Source organism: Myotis daubentonii, chromosome 5, assembly GCF_963259705.1.
Source record: "Myotis daubentonii chromosome 5, mMyoDau2.1, whole genome shotgun sequence".
NCBI lineage: Eukaryota > Metazoa > Chordata > Mammalia > Chiroptera > Vespertilionidae > Myotis > Myotis daubentonii.
The window spans coordinates 44,651,001-44,671,764 of record NC_081844.1 but is presented as its reverse complement, the minus strand read 5'-3'; the positions used below and the strand labels follow the sequence as shown (position 1 = coordinate 44,671,764).

The window sequence follows — 20,764 nt, the reverse complement described above, 5'->3', positions numbered from 1 at the left end:
CCCCTCTCAGTCTGGGAGCCCTCAGGGGATGTCCTATAACAGCTTAGGCCTTCTCCCCATGGCCCTCACTTCTTAGCGCTGGCCCTGTCCCCGACAATGGGGGGAGATCTGGGGCCAGGCCGGCCGGGGGAGGGGCTGCGGGAGGTTGAGGCACAGCAGGTTGCACTCCGTCCAGCCTCTGTGGAAACGTGCTGCTGGGACCGGGCCATGCCACAGCATCTGTGGCTGCCTCTGCAGAAGGGGCAGCACTGGGACCGGGACCCAGCAGCCCCCTCTCCCGCTGCCTCTGTGGAAGGAGCTGGGGCCCTGGATCTGCCAACACCGAGGCCTCTCCCGTGCTGTGGCCTCTCCTGCAGTGAAAAGGGCAGTGGCGGCAGCGCCTCTCCTGTGGCATCTGCAAAAGGGGCCACACCCCCGGGCCTCTCCCGGGCCTTTCTGCCTCTCCCATGCTCCCCGGCCCTGCAGCCGCTGTGGTTTTATCCGGATGGACGTCTGGAAGATGTCCTAGCTGGTTTGGCTCAGTGGATAGAGCGTTGGCCTGTGGACTGAACCGCCCTGGGTTCGATTCCAATCAAGGGCATATGCCGGGTTGCAGGCTCGAACCCCAATTCTCTCTGATCATTGATGTTTCTATCTCTCTCTCCCTCTACCTTCCTCTCTGAAATCAATTTAAAAAAAAAGATTGTTTGAAAAAAAAAAACAATAATAAAAATTACTATTTGATGAATGAACAGCTTTATTTGCATTTCAGTTATAATTTTAAGAAAATAAATTAGTTAACTGCAAACTACTACATAAATCATGAGTGTTTATTTTTGTTGTTGTTTCTTAATTCTGAAGTTTGAATTAAATCACACACTGAGTATCATCTGGAATAACCTGGGTTTATATAGTTTAATTTTTGTAAAATGTATACCAGCTAGGGGAATGATCATATTATTCATTATATTGATTATAAAATAAATCTTAAAAAACTCAAATTCCTTTGGGAAACTAATCTAGGCTATAAAGTTATTCATCCTTTTATGTATTTATTAAACAGAAAAAAATAACCTTGATTAAAAAGTCAAATTCTATCAATATATAGGGTGTCCCAAAAATGTATACACCCACTTTGAATAAATATAAATGCAGTGTTTATTAACATACATTTAATTTTCAAAATTGAGCTATCAGTTGTTAAAATGTGTATACATTTTTTTTGGTGGGGGGGGGGGCGGGGAGGGTTCCTATAGTTTTATTCCTTAAAGCTCACGAAGTAAAGCAAAAACAATGACACAATTCTAAGTATAAAGTCCCGATTCTGTTTTGAATCAGGACCTATCTAAACCAAATAAAATGGTCTCTAGAGGGCCAAAAATCATACAAAATGTCCCCATTATTATCTTTAATATGCTATGATGCTGTGACATTGATTTTATGTTTACTTTGGTGACTTTAGTGAAATTTTAGCTTTGATAACTAAACCTAATTTTTTAAAAAATAAAGTTTTTAAGAAAAATTGTTTGCTAAGAAAATCAATTAGAAAAAATGTGCAGTGAGAGGGAAGAACTGAGTTTCTGTCTCCAATAATTATTCAGAAAATTACCAAGCTGCTCCCATGCTGGTGGAGCAGAGCTCTCAATTTAACTCAACTGAGCAACTGCTGAGAAGTGCCTGGGAGGCCTCCCTGGTGCTTCATCTCGCAAGATCAGCAGAAATAGTTAAAAGAACAGGCTGTTCATTTTACAGTTTGTAAAATGGTGATACTTTGGTCTTTTGAGTTAAAGCAATCAGAGTTAAACACGTGCTAAATTACACAGTCAAAGAATCTTATAGTATTATGTGTCAGGCCATCTAGTAAACCAGCAAAACAAAGATCTTTGAGTCTCCCTCCTCTTTTTCAGAGCTCCATACTAAATCCTCAAGTGCAATTGCTCTTTTGCACATGTGCGCTATTAGGTTCTAGAATATGTGGGTCAGAGGACAATAATTTCAAACACCTATATTATTTATAGGAAGGAAATTTCACCTCATCTCTTTTTACTATTAAGTTACAGTGCCATCCTTTATTCAAAAGACAGCTTATGAGCTTTATATTCCAATAAATTATATGGCAATAACTAAAGATACATTAATAACTGTGTGATTTATATTTTAAAAGTATTTTTAGACTTCAAGTGTCAGATCCAAAATGTAAAGAGCTTAAAAGGCATTATTCCTGTTTTTATACCAAGAGAAACAGAAGAAACTAAAAATCACTTTTCAGGGACCCTTCAAAGAACTGAGATTACAGGGCAAACCACCAGACTAAAAATCTAAGAGTCTGGCAAATCTAGAGATATAGCACCTGAGATTTCTTTATTTCACAGGTAAGCTGATGGGTGACATAAACAGGGTGAAACACTACAATAGTAATTTTGATTTATTGCTGGAGGCTGAGTAGGGACTAGCTTGAGAGTAGCTCCTGGAAGCTGAAGTCAGAGGGGCGGGGCTCACACTTATGAAGGCTGTTCTTCCAAGACCCCAGGGGTTTCTCATGGAGAGTGTTTAAGACAACTCCCCACAAGGCCCTGGCAGCAGGAATGGAAGAGCGGCCATCATGACGTCCACTCAGCTCCTTCTCCCTAACAAACTCCTGGTCCCTGGGGATGAGGGATAGGACTTCCTCAGAGGGCAAGGCGGGCACTGTGCCCGCACAGGGAAGGAACTGTGCTGCACTGCAGCTGGAGTCAAGCTGGGATGCACTGTCTCGGGGAAGAGGCCGCTGGAGGCGTAAACTGATGGGGACACGTAAGTGGTGATCTGACAAAATGCTGAAGGCTGAGTGTGGACTAGCGTGACGGCGAGGAACCGCTGGATGCTTCCATCCTATGGAGCCTCCAGGCGCCTGGGCTGGCCTTCTTGAAGCCCAAAGATACCGATTTATGCCTCTGGTAGGAAAGGAAAGGAGTAACCATTTTGAAATAGTCCAGAGTTTTCTCCATAATGGAGACCTACTTTATGGGGGGAGGAAGGGAGGCAGCTAAGTGAAAAAAATCCGCCAACTGTAGCCCCTCCAACCTTCCTGTTTTACCAAAGGAAACAAACCAACAAATCCATAAATAAATAAATGTCATAGCTGACAGGGATAAAGCTCTGGAGACCTAGACTGGGAACTCTGTAGATGGAGAATGAAGGAGCGCTCAGGGAGGGAGAAGCCGCTATGCCCGCAGGAGGGAGAGAACCACTTCCCTAAGACACAGATCTAATACAGACTCAGACAATCTGAAAATGAGAAAGCTCCCCTCCTCCTCCCACACCTGCCCAGCACTCTAACATGCCTCCAATAACAGTGACACTAGATAGCAACTGAAAGAGCTGCCAGATGCTAACTCACTCTGCGGAGTCGTATACAAAAGGGAGCTCCTGAGAGAGGAGAGGACAAACACTGACACAAGAGGAAGCTGAATCCTCTGCGCCCAGAGCGGCCGTAAACGCGGGACACTGCTCAGATCCCAGCCTTAGTACCAGAATCCTCACACTGAATGCCTACTCATCTCAGTGCTTACCACCCTATACTACATATTCTCTCCAGCTTTCAACAACACAACAATTCAAAAGGTTTTAAAACATGTAAAAGTCTCAAGAGACAAAATAACCTATCATGAGAGTCAAAATTAACTGATTCAATATCAAAAGAATCAGAAAGGGAAGTTAAAATAACTATGATTAATATATTAAGGACTCTAATAGAGAAGATGACACATGGAAAACCAGATCATTAACATAAACCTAGAGATAAAAAATAGAAGAATCTAAAGAAAGTAGTAGAAATAAAAATCAGTGAGTTTGAAAATAGGTAAACAGAAACTTCCTAGAGTACAATGCAGAGACATAAAATAATGAAAGACAAAAAAGAAAAACAAAGCACCCAGAATATACAAGAAACATGAGCCAATATCAAAAGCTGTAACATTTGCTCAGTCAGAACAGCAGAAGAAGAAAGAATAGCAAAATATTTAAAGAAATAATAGTCAAGATCTTTTCAAATTTAATATCAGACACTAAGCCCTGACTGGTGTTGCTCAGTGGTCGGAGCATCATCCCATACATGTAGAGGTCTCAGGTTCCATTCCTGGTCATGACACATACCTGGGTTGCCAGTTTGGTCTGCAGTTGGGGTGCACATGAGAGGCAAGCAATCCATGTTTCTCACTCACATTGATGTTTTTTTTGTGTTTGCTTTTTTTAAAATCTCTCTCCCTTAACCCACTGTGTGGGAAAACATATTTGCCAATGACATATCTGATAAGGGCCTAATCTCCAAAATTTATAGGGAACTCATACAACTTAACAAAAGGAAGATAAACAATCCAATCAAAAAATGGGCAAAGGACCTAAATAGACACCTTTCAAAAGAGGACATTCAGAAAGCCAAGAGACATATGAAAACATGCTCAAAGTCACTAATCATCCGAGAGATGCAAATCAAAACAGCAATGAGGTACCATCTCACACCTGTCAGACTGGCTATCATCAACAAATCAACAAACGACAAGTGCTGGAGAGGTTGTGGAGAAAAAGGAACACTTGTGCACTGCTGGTGGGAATGCAGACTGGTGCAGCCACTATGGAAGACAGTATGGAGTTTCCTTAAAAAACTGAAAATGGAACTCCCATTTGACCCTGTGATCCCACTTCTAGGAATATATCCCAAGAAACCAGAAACACCAATCAGAAAGGATATATGCACCCCTATGTTCATAGCAGCACAATTCACCATAGCTAAGATCTGGAAACAGCCTAAGTGCCCATCAGTAGATGAATGGATTAGAAAACTGTGGTACATCTACACGATGGAATACTATGCTGCTGTAAAAAGGAAGGAACTCTTACCATTTGCAACGTCATGGATGGAACTGGAGAGCATTATGCTAAGTGAAATAAGCCAGTCAATAAAGGAAAAATACCACATGATCTCACTCATTCATGGACAATAGAGACCATTATAAACTTTTGAACAATAATAGATACAGAGGCAGAGCTGCCTCAAACAGATTGTCAAACTGCAGCGGGAAGGCCGGGGAGGGTTGGGGGGCAGGAGGTAGGGGGGTAAGAGATCAACTAAAGGACTTGTATGCATGCATATAAGCATAACCAATGGACATAAGACACTGGGTGATAGGGGAGGCTAGGGGACTGTCTAGGGCGGGGGGATAAAATGGATACATATGTAATACCCTTTGTAATACTTTAAGCAATAAAAAAAATAAAAATAAAAAAAATAAAATAAAATAAAATAAAATCTCTCTCCCTTCCTTCTCTCTAGTCAATAAACATATCTTCAGGTGAGAATAAAAAAAAAAATTGAAAACAAATATGTCAGACACCAAACCATGGATTCAAGAAGTTCAGAAAATGCCTAGCAAAATAAGCAGACAATGCAAAACAAAAGCAGAAAACCCACACATACCACATTCAAACTGTAAAAAGTCAAAGAATGTTAAAGAAAGCTGGGTTGGGGGTGCTCCCCTATGGAGAAACAAAGAAAGGAATTATAGCCAACATTTATCAGCAACATTACAAGAGAAAACGGAAGTGAAATCTTCATAAACACAAATCCGTTTAACTTCAACAATTATTTCCTAACTTCCATTTATAACCACGGCACTGGAGAAGCTGTAAGGAGCAGGGTTAGTGGTTGGGGGAGGATGTACACCTCAGGAGAGGTGACAGGGACAGATTCAAAAGGAGAAGAGATCAAGGAAAAGTAGAATCAAAGAGCTCCACGGGAAGTATTAACTCGGAAGCAGGGAAGAATTTGTTAATATTGTTGAGAGACAAATCTCCATGTGTCTCTTTTGTGTCAACACATAACAGCCTTTTCCTTGCACCATCTTTTTAAAGATATTTATGAGCAAATGGACTTGGGAGATTGGGATAGTATCTACCTACAGAGATGAGGTAGTGATGCTCTCCAGGAATGTCAAGGTGAAGTCTTCTGGGGCAAAGAGTGGACATGTTTGCTACCAGCCTCCTTATCGCTCAGGGTTTCACAAACTCGAGTGTTTTTCAGCTGGGGCTGAAACCCACTGTGCTCACTCCACATCTCTGCTGTGGGACTAGAGGTCAAGGGGAACAAATGTGAGCACGAACCTTGTGCTGTGGGCAATCAAGTCCTTTGTCTATGACCCATCACTGATGGCGAACCTTTGGAGCTCGGCGTGTCAGCATTTTGAAAAACCCTAACTTAACTCTGGTGCCGTGTCACATAGAGGAATTTTTTGATCTTTGCAACCATAGTAAAACAAAGACTTATATTTTTGATATTTATTTTATATATTTAAATGCCATTTAACAAAGAAAAATCAACCAAAAAAATGAGTTCGCGTGTCACCTCTGACACGCGTGTCATAGGTTCGCCATCACTGAGTGTTGCCTCTTTGCTGTCAGCATCTGAGAAGCTATGTAGGTTAACTTGTTGGCTTCCAAGTAGGGAAAAATCCCACACCCCTCAAAAAATAGAGATCCTTGAGGAATAGGAGTGATAATTTAGGAACTGTGCTAAGGACATTTTATCTACTTCAATTTAGTCTTCAAACCCAGTGGATTTATTTTAATGATATGAGAAAATAGGAGACTAAAAATTAGAGTGTTTCGCTATTTTTTTCAAGGTCAGACCTCAACTCTGGCAGGATCACTAATGTAAGCATATGGATGTCTAACCACAATACCTGTGAGTTTAAGCACTGGGACCCACTGACACCCTGGATAGTTAGGTTTTAAATAGTCTTTATAATGATCACAATTTTTAGAAATGTAAATTGTAGAACTTGATCTAGTACATGAGATATATGCAGAACAACAGACAGAAAATCAGGCCAAATGCAAATTTAGTACCTTATTGAAAGAAGTAATGCCTAAAGTTATAGAATTTTAATAAAAATTATTTTGCCTGACCTAGTTAAGTAATTGTACCAATATGTCATATTTAATGTGTGTACAGACTAGAATATCAAAAGGTTTTGCTAATGTCTAAATGTAAAGTATTTTTCATAAACAGATAATTGTATATTTTATCTTTGCTATATTTAATTGAGGCTAAAATCTATAAGAAAATTATCCGAGAGAAGAGTAACTGATATACAAAGTTTTTAAAGGACATATAGAAATATCCGTCATATTTACAGTATGTGAATCAATAATAACACACAGGTATTAATTGAGACTATAACAGTCATTTTTTTTATAATAATGCCACTTTTCTGTACTACCATTGCATCTTTAAGAGAATAAAAAGTAAAAATTATGTATTATTACAGCATTTATGTTTGCAAGAAGTTAAATCCCTCTTTAATTTAATATAGCTTTGGATTTTCTGTTATATATACTTTTATAGTCTGTATGTATACTATTAATACTATTGGTATAATGCTTTAACTATATTATTTTTGGTTATTATAAAATTTGATATAATATAAACGATACTATTCTTAACAACAATAGCACTTAGAAGACAAAAGATCAATTCCTTTAATTTCTGAGGAAATATGACGTTTTATTTGAGAATTTTTTTCAGCTATACTATTTACTATTCCTAAAAGCAAATACTTTTCTGATATTGAAGTTTGCAAAAAGCCCACTATGAATGCATCCTTTTAAAAAATATTAAAGGATATATTCAAGAAAATCAAAGGAGACAACATGAGAAAATGAATCCAAAAAATTGTGGATACAGAGTAGTATTAAAAGTTACAATTCAAAAGAATATATGCATGCCTATGTTCACAGAAGTGTTATTCATAGTATTGAAGATCTGGAAACAGTCGAAGTGCCCATCAGTAGATAAGTGAATAAAAACACTGTGGCACAATTATGCAATGGAATACTACGCAGCTGTAATAAAGAAGTACCTCTTACCCATTGAGACAGCATGGGTGGGCCTGGAGATTATTAAACTAAGCAAAATAAGCCAATCAGAGAAAGACAAATACCACATGATCTCACTTATACATGTAATCTAACTGAAAGAAATTTTAGGGGTGAAATAGGCAGTTTTAGAAAATTTTAGAAATTAAAGGGTCCATAGAAAAAGCACAGGGCTACAGCGCTACAAAGAATACATTTCCCTAAGACAAGGGAACTAGGAGCAATAGAAGTTACATTTCCATAAGATAGGGGAGCATTTCCATAAGATAGGGGAAGTGGGGAGTGGCAAAAGGTACACATTTACAAACTAGAGGGAGGAAGAAAGCCCAGAGGGAACTGGAGAACAATAAGGGTGAAGAAGGAGGGAACCTCAGGTACTTCATGTGAGGCTTAAGCTCAGGTGTTGCTATACTGACCAAATTTAAGGGGAATAGTAACCAATCAGAAGGGATATCGAGGCACAAAAAACTGCAGCCTTTATGAACCATGGAAAAGGGGACTTGGTGGGACTCTTTCCCTCCTCACCACCTGGGAGTCTGTGCTTGTTTCTCAATAAATTTCCACCTTTGCTATACCACCTTTCATCCATGGTTTCATTCTGGATACTCCACTGGACAAGAGCCCAGGAACCATCCTGCCCAGGGGAATATTGCGTGTTCCAGTCCAAATTTCCCATTTCATAAAGAACAAAATAAACTGACACACAAAATAGAAACAGAGACATAGACACATGGAACAGACTGACAGCTGTCAGAGGGAAGGGAAGAGGAGGAAACCGGATGGAAGAAGGTGAAGGGATTAGCCAAAGAACATATATACATAACCCATAGACACAGAGGAATGGAGGGAGGGAGGGGAAGGGAGAGGGAGGAAGCAAGAAAGGGTGAGAATGAGAGAGGGAGGGGAAGACTTGCTTACTAGAGCTAATGCCAGTCTCCTCTAGAGGTGAATTCTATGGCTTTATTGGATCATTTTAGTTGCTATTATTTTATTTTATTTTTTTATGCATAAACTCTGGCTCCAAACTTTATTTTAAAATTGGTTAGTTTTGTACTATTAATTGGACATTTATGACACCATGTTTAATTCATGCATTCATAAATATTCATTGAGTGCCTACTATATGCTGTGCATTGTGATATAAGAAGTCTAAATAAATTTGTGGAAAGTTGTAAACAGAAAGCTTTAGGAACTTTTTTTTAAATATGGAATGCTGTAACCTCATATGAACCTTTTCCTGAATAAGACTTATTTATATATTTATTTATTTACTAATTTATTTACTTATTTTTAATTTAAATTTTTATTGTTTAAAGTATTACATAAGTCTCCTCCCCACCCCTGTGACCTCTCCCCAGCCGTTTCCACCCCCAAGCACATGCCCTGAAACCTCCCTCCCCAATCTGTGTCCATTGGCCATGCTCAAATGCATGCATACAAGTCCTTTGCTTGATCTCTTACCCCCTCACCTCCTACCTTCCCTCATAGGTTGGACGGTCTGTTTGATGCTTCTATGACTCTGGTTCAATTTTGTTCATCAGTTTATGTTGTTCATTATATTCCACAAATGAGTGAGATCATGTGATATTTATCTTTCCCTGACTGGCTTATTTCAATTAGCATAATGCTCTCCAGTTCCATCCATGCTGTCGCAAATGGTAAGAATTCCTTTCATTTTACAGCATCATAGTATTCCATCCTGTAGATGTACCACAGTTTTCTAATCCATTCATCTGCTGATGGGCACTTAGGCTGTTTCCAAATCTTAGCTATGGTAAATTGTGCTGCCAATGAACATAGGTGTGCATATATACTTTCTGATTGGTGTTTCTGGGGTTTTTTTTGGATATATTCCTAGGAGTGGGATTACTGGGCCAAATGGAAATTCCATTTTTAATTTTTTTTAGGAAATGCCACACTGTTTTCCACAGTGGCTACACCAGTCTGCATTTCCACCAGCAGTGAACAAGGGTTCCTTTTTCTCTGCATCCTTGCCAGCACTTGTCATTTGTTGATTTGTTGATGATAGCCATTCTGACAAGTGTGAGATGGCACCTCATTGTTTTGATTTTCATCTCTTGAAAGATTAGTGACTTTGAGCATGTTTTCATATGTCTCTTGACCTTCTGCATGTCTTCTTTTGAAAAGTATCTATTTAGGTCCTTTGCCCATTTTTTGATTGGATTGTTTATCTTCCTTTTGTTAAGTTGTATGAGTTCCCTATAAATTTTGGAGAATAAACCCTTATCACAGATAACATTGGCAAATATGTTCTCCCATGTTATTGGCTTTCTTGTTGTTTTGTTGATGGTTTCTTTTGCTGTGCAGAAGCTTTTTATTTTGATATAGTCCCATTTGTTTATTTTCTCCTTAGTTTCCATTGCCCTAGGAGCAGTATCGGTAAAGATATTGCTACAACAAATGTCTGCTACTTTGCTGCCTATGGCTTCTTCTAAGATTTTTATAGTTTTCTGTCTTACATTTAAGTCCTTTAGCCATTTTCAGTTTAATTTTGCATATGGTGGACTAGCTTCGTGTTCATGGATTGGTAGAATCAACATCATTAAAATGTCCATACTACCCAAAGCAATCTATAGATTCAATGCAATCCCCATTAAAATACCAATGGTATACGTCAAAGGCCTAGATCAAACTCTCCAAAACTTCATCTGGAAGACCCCAAATAGCTGCAGCAAACTTGAGAAAGAACAAAGTTGGAGGGATCACAATATCAGATATCAAGCTATACTACAAAGTCACAGTCCTCAAAACTTCTGGTACTGGCACAAGAACAGATATATAGACCAATGGAACAGAACAGAGAACCCAGAAATGGAACCAAGACATTATGCTCCATTAATATTTGACAAAGGAGGCATGAGCATACAATGGAGTCAAGACAGTGTCTTCATTAAATGGTGTTGGGAAAATTGGACAGATACATACCAAAAAATGTAGCTAATCGCTATTATTTGAAGAAAACTCAAGGGGATTTTTTTCAAGAAAATAAAAAATCTTTTTGTAATACAAAAAATAAACTTTACCATGGGGACCAAACTGGGCTAAATCAGTCTCTTTATTCTTAGAAAGAAATAGAATGTAGGCTTAACAGACAGAAAGACTACCTGGTAACTATCTTAAGCTGGGAATCTCTCTCTTTTTTAATATATATATATATATATATATATATATATATATATATATATATAATTTTATTGATTTTTTACAGAGAGGAAGGGAGAGGGATAGAGAGTCAGAAACATTTATGAGAGAGAAACATCAATCAGCTGCCTCCTGCACACCCCCCCACTGGGTTATTATCCTGTATGATAGTGGCTTGTGAATTATTATAATCCCCACTGTGAACCTGTGCTAAATAAATTGCTGGCAAAATCAACAGTCTCTGAGTATAACTTTGCCACCAAAACCAAAATGTAGCAAAACAATATACAAAATACATGGAAAATGGTTTGTCCATAGTCCATGTTCACAACTATGAATCTCATATTAACCTAACTACATGTGTATGCGGTTTTATAAATCATCTAAAATGTCAACAATCCTTGAATAAGTAGATTAATCTTCCAAATGATCATTCTGCATTTGTGATCAAACAACAATTCCTTGTAATGGAAATAAGTAACACACTAAAAGGACCTAGAAGCACTGGCCTTTGTAATCTTGATTTTTATGCGTTAGAAGAGCAGAAAACTGTGGAGTTAATTTATTAATTGAAGAGGGGTATGCTATTTACTTATGTAAAGTCAGAATCTAGAATTTTAAAAATGCAAAGTGCCTATTATATTTATTTGGGTTACTTGAATGTATATATTTGGACCAATTATGCACATCCATTACTGAGTACATTAGGAGAACAAAGGAAAACGTTGGTTTCTCCCACTATATAAAGAAAATGTACTTTTATTAGTTGTAATATATTTCAAATCAGTGTAAAGAATTCATTCAGCTGTTAACACAGTCAAAACTTACTATGGTGTCAATTTGACCTCAAATGTAGGAAGTCAGAAAGATTCAGGAAATATTTCATTTTGGGTAGTTTGTCTCCCTTTTCCTAGAACAGAGATGCCATTAAATTGAATTTCCTGTACTACACAGACTACTGAAGGCATGCTTCTAATGTAAATGACAACTGAAAGATTAGAAATGATATGGAACTAGGTTTTATATATTCCTTTTCTCTTGGACTTTGGTACTGTGCAGAAATGACATTCACAATTTTCTGTACTATTTTTCCACAGTAGCTAGCATTATTCTGTACTTGTTTTTCCCTGACAATACATCAAAGCAGGATTAGTTTAAATTCTTCTTGCCTCTCTTTCTACGCACAATTGAACACAAACGATCCTTATCCCCTGATGATATGATTTTTAAGTGAAGTGTCCTTCTTGACATATTAATATAAACATTGTACAGAGACTTTGAGCAACACAAAACATAATTATTGTTTATTCACAAGGGATCCTCTTTAATGCATACTGAGTTCATTTTGTGGAAACTTATGATAAATTAATACAACATCAAATATATCTTCTTATTCAAAAATGAGTTTAAAAAGCAAGAAGTCTTATTCAAGAGGAATTTTAGTGCAGGGTTGTGATGTATTATAGGTATACACTTATTATGACTACTACTCAAATGTTTTTATAGCTTCCAATGAAAACAATAAGACATGGATATTGAACACCAAGGTAGGATTTACTCCAAAATTAAGAGTGATTTGCTGAGGAAAATGTATTCAATTATGTAAATAGGGAATGGAGATGAGGGATGCAAGGGATATTGAATACTTCAATCAAAATAAAATTATAATTACTCTTAATTATAAGGGGACTAATTAATATATTCAAGGTCATGCCTGAACATCCTCATTTGAGCTATGCTAGAGCAAGTGGATTGGGAGATGGGGGTAGGGAGTCCAGAAAGAATCACTCTGAAATTGACTCTAGGCTGGGGTGAGGCAACAAGGATGAGACTTCTGGAAGACAGCTTTCTTCCACCAGTTGGGATCTTTCTGCATACTGCATAATGTGTAAACACTAGCTTGAAATTAATTTGCAAGTCAATTAATTTACTTTTAATAATACAATCAACTAGTTGCTTAATTTTAAAGCAATGCTGTAACAGTTTTAAAATTCTAAATTTTATCTAAAATATTACTTATTAAGTAAAGACAAATATAAGTGGCATAATTGAAGTTCATAAGTTGTATCTGTAATAAAATATTCATTGTGAGGCATTGTAATATAGAATATCAAGTATACCTTGTTTAAGAAAATACATATTTTACAAGAAATATTTTATATGCATATCTGTTATTCATATTTTTTAAAAGGAGAAAAATTATTTTCATTAAGGTCCAATGATAATAATTATTATATTACATGATTCAGATGGTTATAAAATATATGGCAAATGTGGATATTAATGTTCTCTAAAATAGTCTTTGACTTGAAAAATGCTTTAAATTGTCTTCTTTATCTATAGTTACAGAGAGCTAAAACTAGCAGCCATAGAGATATTTTTAAATGCATAAATAATATCTTAAATATAAAAACATTGCCATTCCAACCACAATAAATAATCAATGAAAAGTTGAATTATATACTATAACACATATTGGATTCATTTATATTTCATTATTTTATTAGACATTGAACCAATAAAAATAAAGATTCAAAACATTAGATATAATCAAAAGAAAGTTTAATTTATGAAATTATTTAGTAGGGCATCTTGTACACACATTCACACTCTATATGGGGTAGAAATTTTAATTAAAAAGGTTAGTACTAATTGTCTGACCAGTTCCAGAGTGAACCAAACTATCCCTTACTATGTTACCACTAATCAGTTGCTTGCTCCAAAATGGAAAAAAAAAGGGTGTAAAACACTTTTCTGACACAACAATTCATAGAAGGCATTGCTTTAAATTTCTTATATATGGTGTTCATGTATGAAAGAAGCATATAACTATTACAATTAAGATAAATGTAGATCTATAGGAAAACATTACTTGCAATAATAATTGAGGCTAAATGGAAAAAGTTCATTTACAATATAATTACTTCTAGATACATGTATAAAATTAAGCTTCATTGTATACATAATGACATTTACTGCAAAACATTTTAGTAGAGAGAACAAATTAAAATATAAATAGGTTTTCATCACTTACCTTTCTTAACATGTCTGCTTGTACTTGTTGACTTATCTGAAGGACATGGGCAATGGCCTTCACATCTGACCAAAATCTGTTTTCCTAAGACACATGCCTGATATTCTAGTTTGCACTGTATAAGAAGAGAGAAAAATAGTCATTCAAATATATTTCATTAAACAGTAAAATACTGAGAACCTGACAACAGTATTCTTGTGATGCTAGTATGTATGCTATGGGGAAAGATAAATGAATGGAATAGAACAAAGAGCATTACACCTGAGCTAAAATCTTAATATTGTCTCTTCTTAAATGTGACATTTGGGCTAGTATTTTAAATGTTCTCAGCCTCAATTTTCCCATATGAATAATTGGGATAACACCTACACTATAGTGTTTCAAGAATCAAACAGCCGTAGCAACCATGAGCCAGGCTCTCCTCAGTAAATGGTAACAAAGCTGAATAAAATTAAAGGTAAATGATCAAAATTACTAAGGCACATAAAGCTTTTTTGTTTGTTTAGTTTTGTTTTGGTTTGATCTTCTTTCTAAACATTACTCTTTGTTAGTATTCTAAGCCGCAATACTCATAAATCATTCTTAAGATAATATTTTATAAATGCACATTTGATACGATTTTAAAAATTATAAAACTACTCCATACTTTAAAGAGGCAATAACGATCTTCCTCCCCTAAAAGAAATTGATCTTGCTAATTCTAAAGTAATGTGATTTCTTTAGTGGCTACCCCCATAATTTACTCAGTACAAATTATTTTAAGAAGAAATACTGCAGACTTTCTGGCTCCCATCGACAAATACACCAGTGACTAATTTAATTCTGCTTCAGCTGATACCAAGAGCACTGAATCCACCCAATGACTAATCAGATTACTCACATTTGTGCAGCATGCTGTTTTTTTCTTTGTCAAATAACTCTCTCTGGCAAAATTCTTAATTAGCCCCACAACAAATGATTAAAAATTACTGCACTCGAAATATATCTGTAATGGTTAGTGGGCCTTTTTGGAGGAGTAAGTTATTTTAAAGGTATCATTTTTAATCATTCAATATTTCAATAATTAAGAAACGATCTTTCATATAAAGTCACAATAAATTTTAAATGTAATTAATAATTCCCTATAACAAATCAAAAGTAGACATAGTTAAGAAATTGTGAGTGCTTTAATGAAAGCCAAATAAGTTATATAAAACTTTGAGACTTCAAATTTAATATTCTTTCCTGTAAATTCTTTTAACTTCATATTTCAGAACCCTAAATTTTGTCATAATAAAATTCTGACTCATGACATAATTTAAGAAAAGTTCAGCAGCAATTACAAGTGGCATATGAGCAGATAAAGCCAAAAGTCAATATTAATTGTAGCTAATATTAAATTTTGAAATTTGAAAATGTTAGCTCCCTTCAAAGCTGTTATTTTATACTCATTCACATTTTAAATGTGGTTAATTTTTAGCAGCGATATTTTTATTCCAAGAAAATGAAAGTTCAAGAAATACTTGAACAGCAAAAAATACATGAGCTATTAGTTTATTAAATAGAGGAATGATTTTTTGCTCAAAAATTGATCATTGATTGTTTGTAATGTTATTAAATAATTAACAACAAGAAAAAAAGCACAATCTTTATAAAAATTTGATTTCATTATCATCAAGTTTTACCTTTTGGCTAATTTTCTTTGACATAATTATAAATTCAAAATTTCAAAGCTGTCTTTAAGATTTTCATATGATGAAGTTATAGCTCTGCAAAAGAATTACTTCATTAGGGAAACAATTTTTCTTCAGAATGATTCTATTGAACACTTTTTTTATAGTTTCTGTAGAGAGCAACAGAATCAGATGTATAGCAAATACACACCATGTGTATAGTTATATGAATTTAGTTTCCTGCAGTCAGAAAACCATTTAGTTTTATTTACTCATGGATTGATTTTGAAAAAAGTATTTGTGAAGAATATTATTCAAAGAATAATAGGATATCAAAAGTAGTATTTTAGAAATTTTAGCTACATCCACTGATTGCATTTCCAATTAATAATGTTCAATTTACTTAATTATCACAACCTGAAATATTTATAAAGTTATAAGTGAAGCAAAATATCATATAAAGGGCATACTCATTAGTCTATAATTACCCCAAAATGCAAATACAGTAGAGAAAGACATGATTAATGCATTCCTGATTAAGAACCTGGGTACTGAGAACACTTAAGTTATGAGTTATTGTGAAAAGCAAGCCTGCAGGATGATTTTTCAATAGTACATGTTGACACTTATAAGTGAAAGTCATTTGCTTTAATAACAATGAATAAAATACGACTTAAATAGGAGACATTCTGAGCTTCCCACAGAAAAGACCTCAACAATCAGTGTCAGCAAACACTGGAAAGTCTACTGTTACAGGTTTTCATGGCCAGGGACTCACCATGGCCATGGTAGATGGCTTAAATCAGAAGTTCTCAGCTAGGGGACATCTGGAGACATTTTTGGTTATTACAACTAGAGTATGGAGGGAGATCTGCTGGTGTCTACTAGATAGAGGTAAAAAGTGCTGCTAAACATCTTACAATGTGCAGAAGAGCTCCCAAAATACAGTGTTATCTGACCTCAGATGTCATACATTTCTAGATTGAGAAGCCCATATTTAGGCACTGGTCCATTGAAAGATAATGAATAGATTAACTCAACTCTCAAGATCTCTTTCCTATTTCTTTAGGAATGTTTACTTGGGCATTCACTAAAGTAATACATATAAAATAAACCCAATGGTATAAATAAATTATCAGCTATAAGTTCTTTATGCAGAACAACCAAAAATACAAATCAGCTATAACTACAAAATACACAATTTATAAACGACTGCTTTCTTTGGGTCACCACTATGTGTCAATCACTGTATTAAGCAGTTTTATCCATTACTCTGCTGATCATCAAAATATTAGTCCTAGCTCCCACATAGATTCTTGGGGTATTGGAAAGAGTACGCTCTTCCCTTGGACATTCTTCTTGGTCCTTTACTAGTATATCAGTTAAACCAACAGACTGATTTATAAGCCATCCAGCAAACTGCATCATAGTCCCTACTTTGGGGCTCCACAAACCCAATGAATCAATTTCAGCTGTAAGTCTCTCTTAACACTTTTCAGATTCTGCTGCTGCTATTCCAGTTCCATCTGGCCACATCCTGTGTCCTTTGTCACTAATCAGTGTCACATGTTTCACTTTGGGGACTATCCATTATTGGACAATTGTGAAAACTTATATCAAAAAATCTATTCAATAATGGGCTGACAGGCAAGATATATAATGCCCCTTCCATGTTCCTCATTGTCCACAAGTATCTGATATTGCAAGCATTGGGATGGTCTCTTCAAAATATCTACTGAAAACTATATCAGAGTCTACCTCCCTCACCTTAGTATGGCAGCTTAAGTCAATGAATATCTCTGTTTCCAGAAAGGGAACATACTCTCTCAGCTGGTTCCTGGGGAATTAACAGGATGAAAAGAGGTTATGGGTACCTATTTGAAACATTCAGGATTTTTCTTTCATTCCCTTAACAGTAATTGCAGGCTGGTCTGTTTGCTGTCCTCTCTGAGTAGCAGCCTATGCAAAGGGGGTTTGGGGAATCAAACTCAATTCTAGTTCAGCCACCTGGGTCCTCTAGTTCAGTGGTTGGCAAACTTCGACTCGCGAGCCACATGTGGCTCTTTGGCCCCTTGAGTGTGGCTCTTCCAAAAAATACTGACTTCTGCTCATGGGCCACGAAGTTTTAATCGCACTGTACATGCGCGCCTGCACGTGGTATTTTGTGGAAGAGCCACACTCAAGGGGCCAAAGGGCCGATGTGGCTCGCGAGCCGTGTTTTGCCGACCACTGCAGTTGAATTAACATAAAATCTGATCAACCTGCTCAGAGTTTCTTGACAGTAGTCCATGTAGGCCAAAGTTGGGAACATAATAAATCTCTCTAAGGTTTATAGTTAGTTTGTTATAAGGATACTTTTATACAAATGGCACGTAGTTTTCATGTTTAAATATAATTTTCTTATTTTTCTTCTTCCTTTTTGAAAATAAATCATGCATCGCTATACATGATTATTTCCTTAGCTATATGTGTGCATTTAAATACATTAATGATGAATTAGTAAATGAAAAAACACTAAATTATTCAACATATTATATTCCATGCACATCCACTGTTCTGAGGATAAAATAAATCCAGGATTAAAGGACAAAATAATTATAATTCATTTTTACTCAATATTTTCTAAGAAATGTTTAAACATTATGATAATTCAGTGATTATTTCTAATTTTTCAAATTCAACTGAAAAATATCATATTTCACATTTACTTGGTAATGATATTTAACCCAAACATGTAACATTTACAGTATAGGAGCATATTAATTAATTTCTCCTAAAATAGTTTATTTAATTGATCTTAGAGGGAGAGGGAGAGGGAGAGGGAGAAGGAGAGGTAGAGGGAGAGGGAGAGGGAGAGAGAGAGGGAGAGGGAGAGGGAGAGGGAGAGGGAGAGGGAGAGGGAGAGGGAGAGGGAGAGGGAGAGGGAGAGGGAGAGGGAGAGGGAGAGGGAGAGGGAGAGGGAGAGGGAGAGGGAGAGGGAGAGGGAGAGGGAGAGAGAGAAACATTGCTCCACTGCCTCCTGCATGATGAATTGAATTTACAATGTGCCCTGACTGGGAATTGAACGGGGACCTTTTTGTGCACCAGACGAAGCTCCAACCCACTGAGCCACAGTGGCCAGAGCCTGAATTAATATTTTCTGATTCACAACAAAAAATTACCTAGAAGTTCTTTCAGGAACCTGTAAGGAAATAACTGATGCCCATAGCATCTGGAGCACTTTAACTGCAAACTTTCTCATTTCTGTCAGATGAGTTTTATGCTTTCCACTTTTTGGTCCCTAAAATCAGTTCAAATATATTAATATCATAACTATATAACTTTATTAGATATTACTTAATATGATCAAATATTAAGACAAATTAATGGGCTGGGTTTCCATGAAACATTGCATGGCCTATACTCAATGAAGGTGAGCTAAGTAAAAAAGTTTGTATCTAAATAAATATGTAAAATGCGTATGAAAGACCAGGAATACAGTTTTGTAAAAATTATAAAACATTATGCCCTTAGTCTGTTTTGCAAAATGTCTTTTAGCTTCTTGTTACATTTTAAATGTAAAATTTAGAAATTCATATTTTTCCAATAACTAAAGAAAATACAATATGTATTTTGTGCATTGATATGTCCCTGAGGGGGTGTTAGAGAGTGTTGGAAGCCAAATCAATATAAAGAGAGAAAAGCTTTTCTGACAATTAGAACGGCCTTCAAATGGACGTTTATCTCACAGAACATGGTATCTTATCAGGGACTTGCATACTGTGTAGAAGTTGGTCCTAGATGTCCTATTGAGTTCTTTTCAAACCTGAGTTTTTATGATAATGTTAACTCATTATTTCTTTTGATGCTCAGTGATTTAATAAGAGCTTATCCCAATGATTCTGATACTACCCTGGAGTTGTAATCTTGATCAAGTTGGCATACCCAAGCAAAAGCAAAATGTAGCTTTTGTTGAAAAGCAGTTCAAACAGAAACAGTGCACATATATCTCTGACTGTTGATCTTCCAACATAAAGTTATTTCAGCTCGGACAAAGTATTCAAGAAAAGGTAGACAGGATTATTAAACACCCACTACAAATAGAGGTAAACACATTAAAATGGTGATGTGTAAGAAATTTTCTGTCTTTCAAAAACTACATATAGCTACTAGAATCAGGAACTATTATTAAAAGAAAGTAACGGACTACCCTAAATATGGAAAACAGTTAAAGATGAACACATAATAGGACAATTTTGAAACATAAAATGGAATTTTCTCAAATTGCAATAAAAGGTAAATGTTTTTTCTTTAATGATAAACTTATTATTCTATTTTATATTTTTTAAAACTCTCATATTTAAGATTTCTCATATAAAAGCAACAGTTCTTTTCAAAAATGGGCACATGTAAAAATTTTCAGGGAGCTTGTAAAATTCAGATTCACAGGGCCTCACCCCAAACAACTAAAGTATTGTCTCTGGAGCCAGTATAAAATGATAAGCTTTCTATTGTCCTTCCCTAAACACACACACACGTTTCTTATAAACAATGTTATGCCTAGGAATTCACCATTATTCAGTTCAATTGGCAAGCACTCCATGAGTAAATATGATAGAATCAAGTGTTCAAAATCATCCAACATGTTGTCCCCAGGGAATTTATGTTACAGATGCCCAGCTGAGTTCTAAGACATTAATATTACTTATTGACTTCTGCTCAGCAAACACAATATACAATTTACACAAGTCAGTGACAGATATATCCATGGTCTAACACAGATGTATCAGAGAACAATTCTTAGTTCTTACTAATGCCTGACAATACAATCAAAATAGACTTTGCCTGGAGTAAAGAAACAAAGACTTTCATCCTTTGTGTCAGTTTAAGGAGTGATTACCTCTCCAATTAACCTTAAACAGACTTATGTTTTGATTTTTCTGGCATTGCTGAATTTAAAAGAATTCAAAATAGATTGGTTCTTTGAAAAAGAAAGATTACGTGAATTTATTAAAAAAGTCAATCACTTTTCTTAGGAAAATAAAAC

At 35.9% G+C, this 20,764-nt stretch overlaps 1 protein-coding gene across 1 annotated transcript in view; it reads right to left on the bottom strand.

The window, feature by feature from the left end:
- The window catches only part of SPOCK3 (SPARC (osteonectin), cwcv and kazal like domains proteoglycan 3), a 333,704-nt gene that overhangs the window by 69,576 nt on the left and 243,364 nt on the right, over positions 1-20,764 (bottom strand). The window contains exon 6 of the mRNA XM_059697687.1: positions 14,087-14,201. Within this exon, the coding sequence (XP_059553670.1) occupies positions 14,087-14,201 (115 nt within the window). The remainder of the gene's footprint in view (positions 1-14,086; positions 14,202-20,764) is intronic.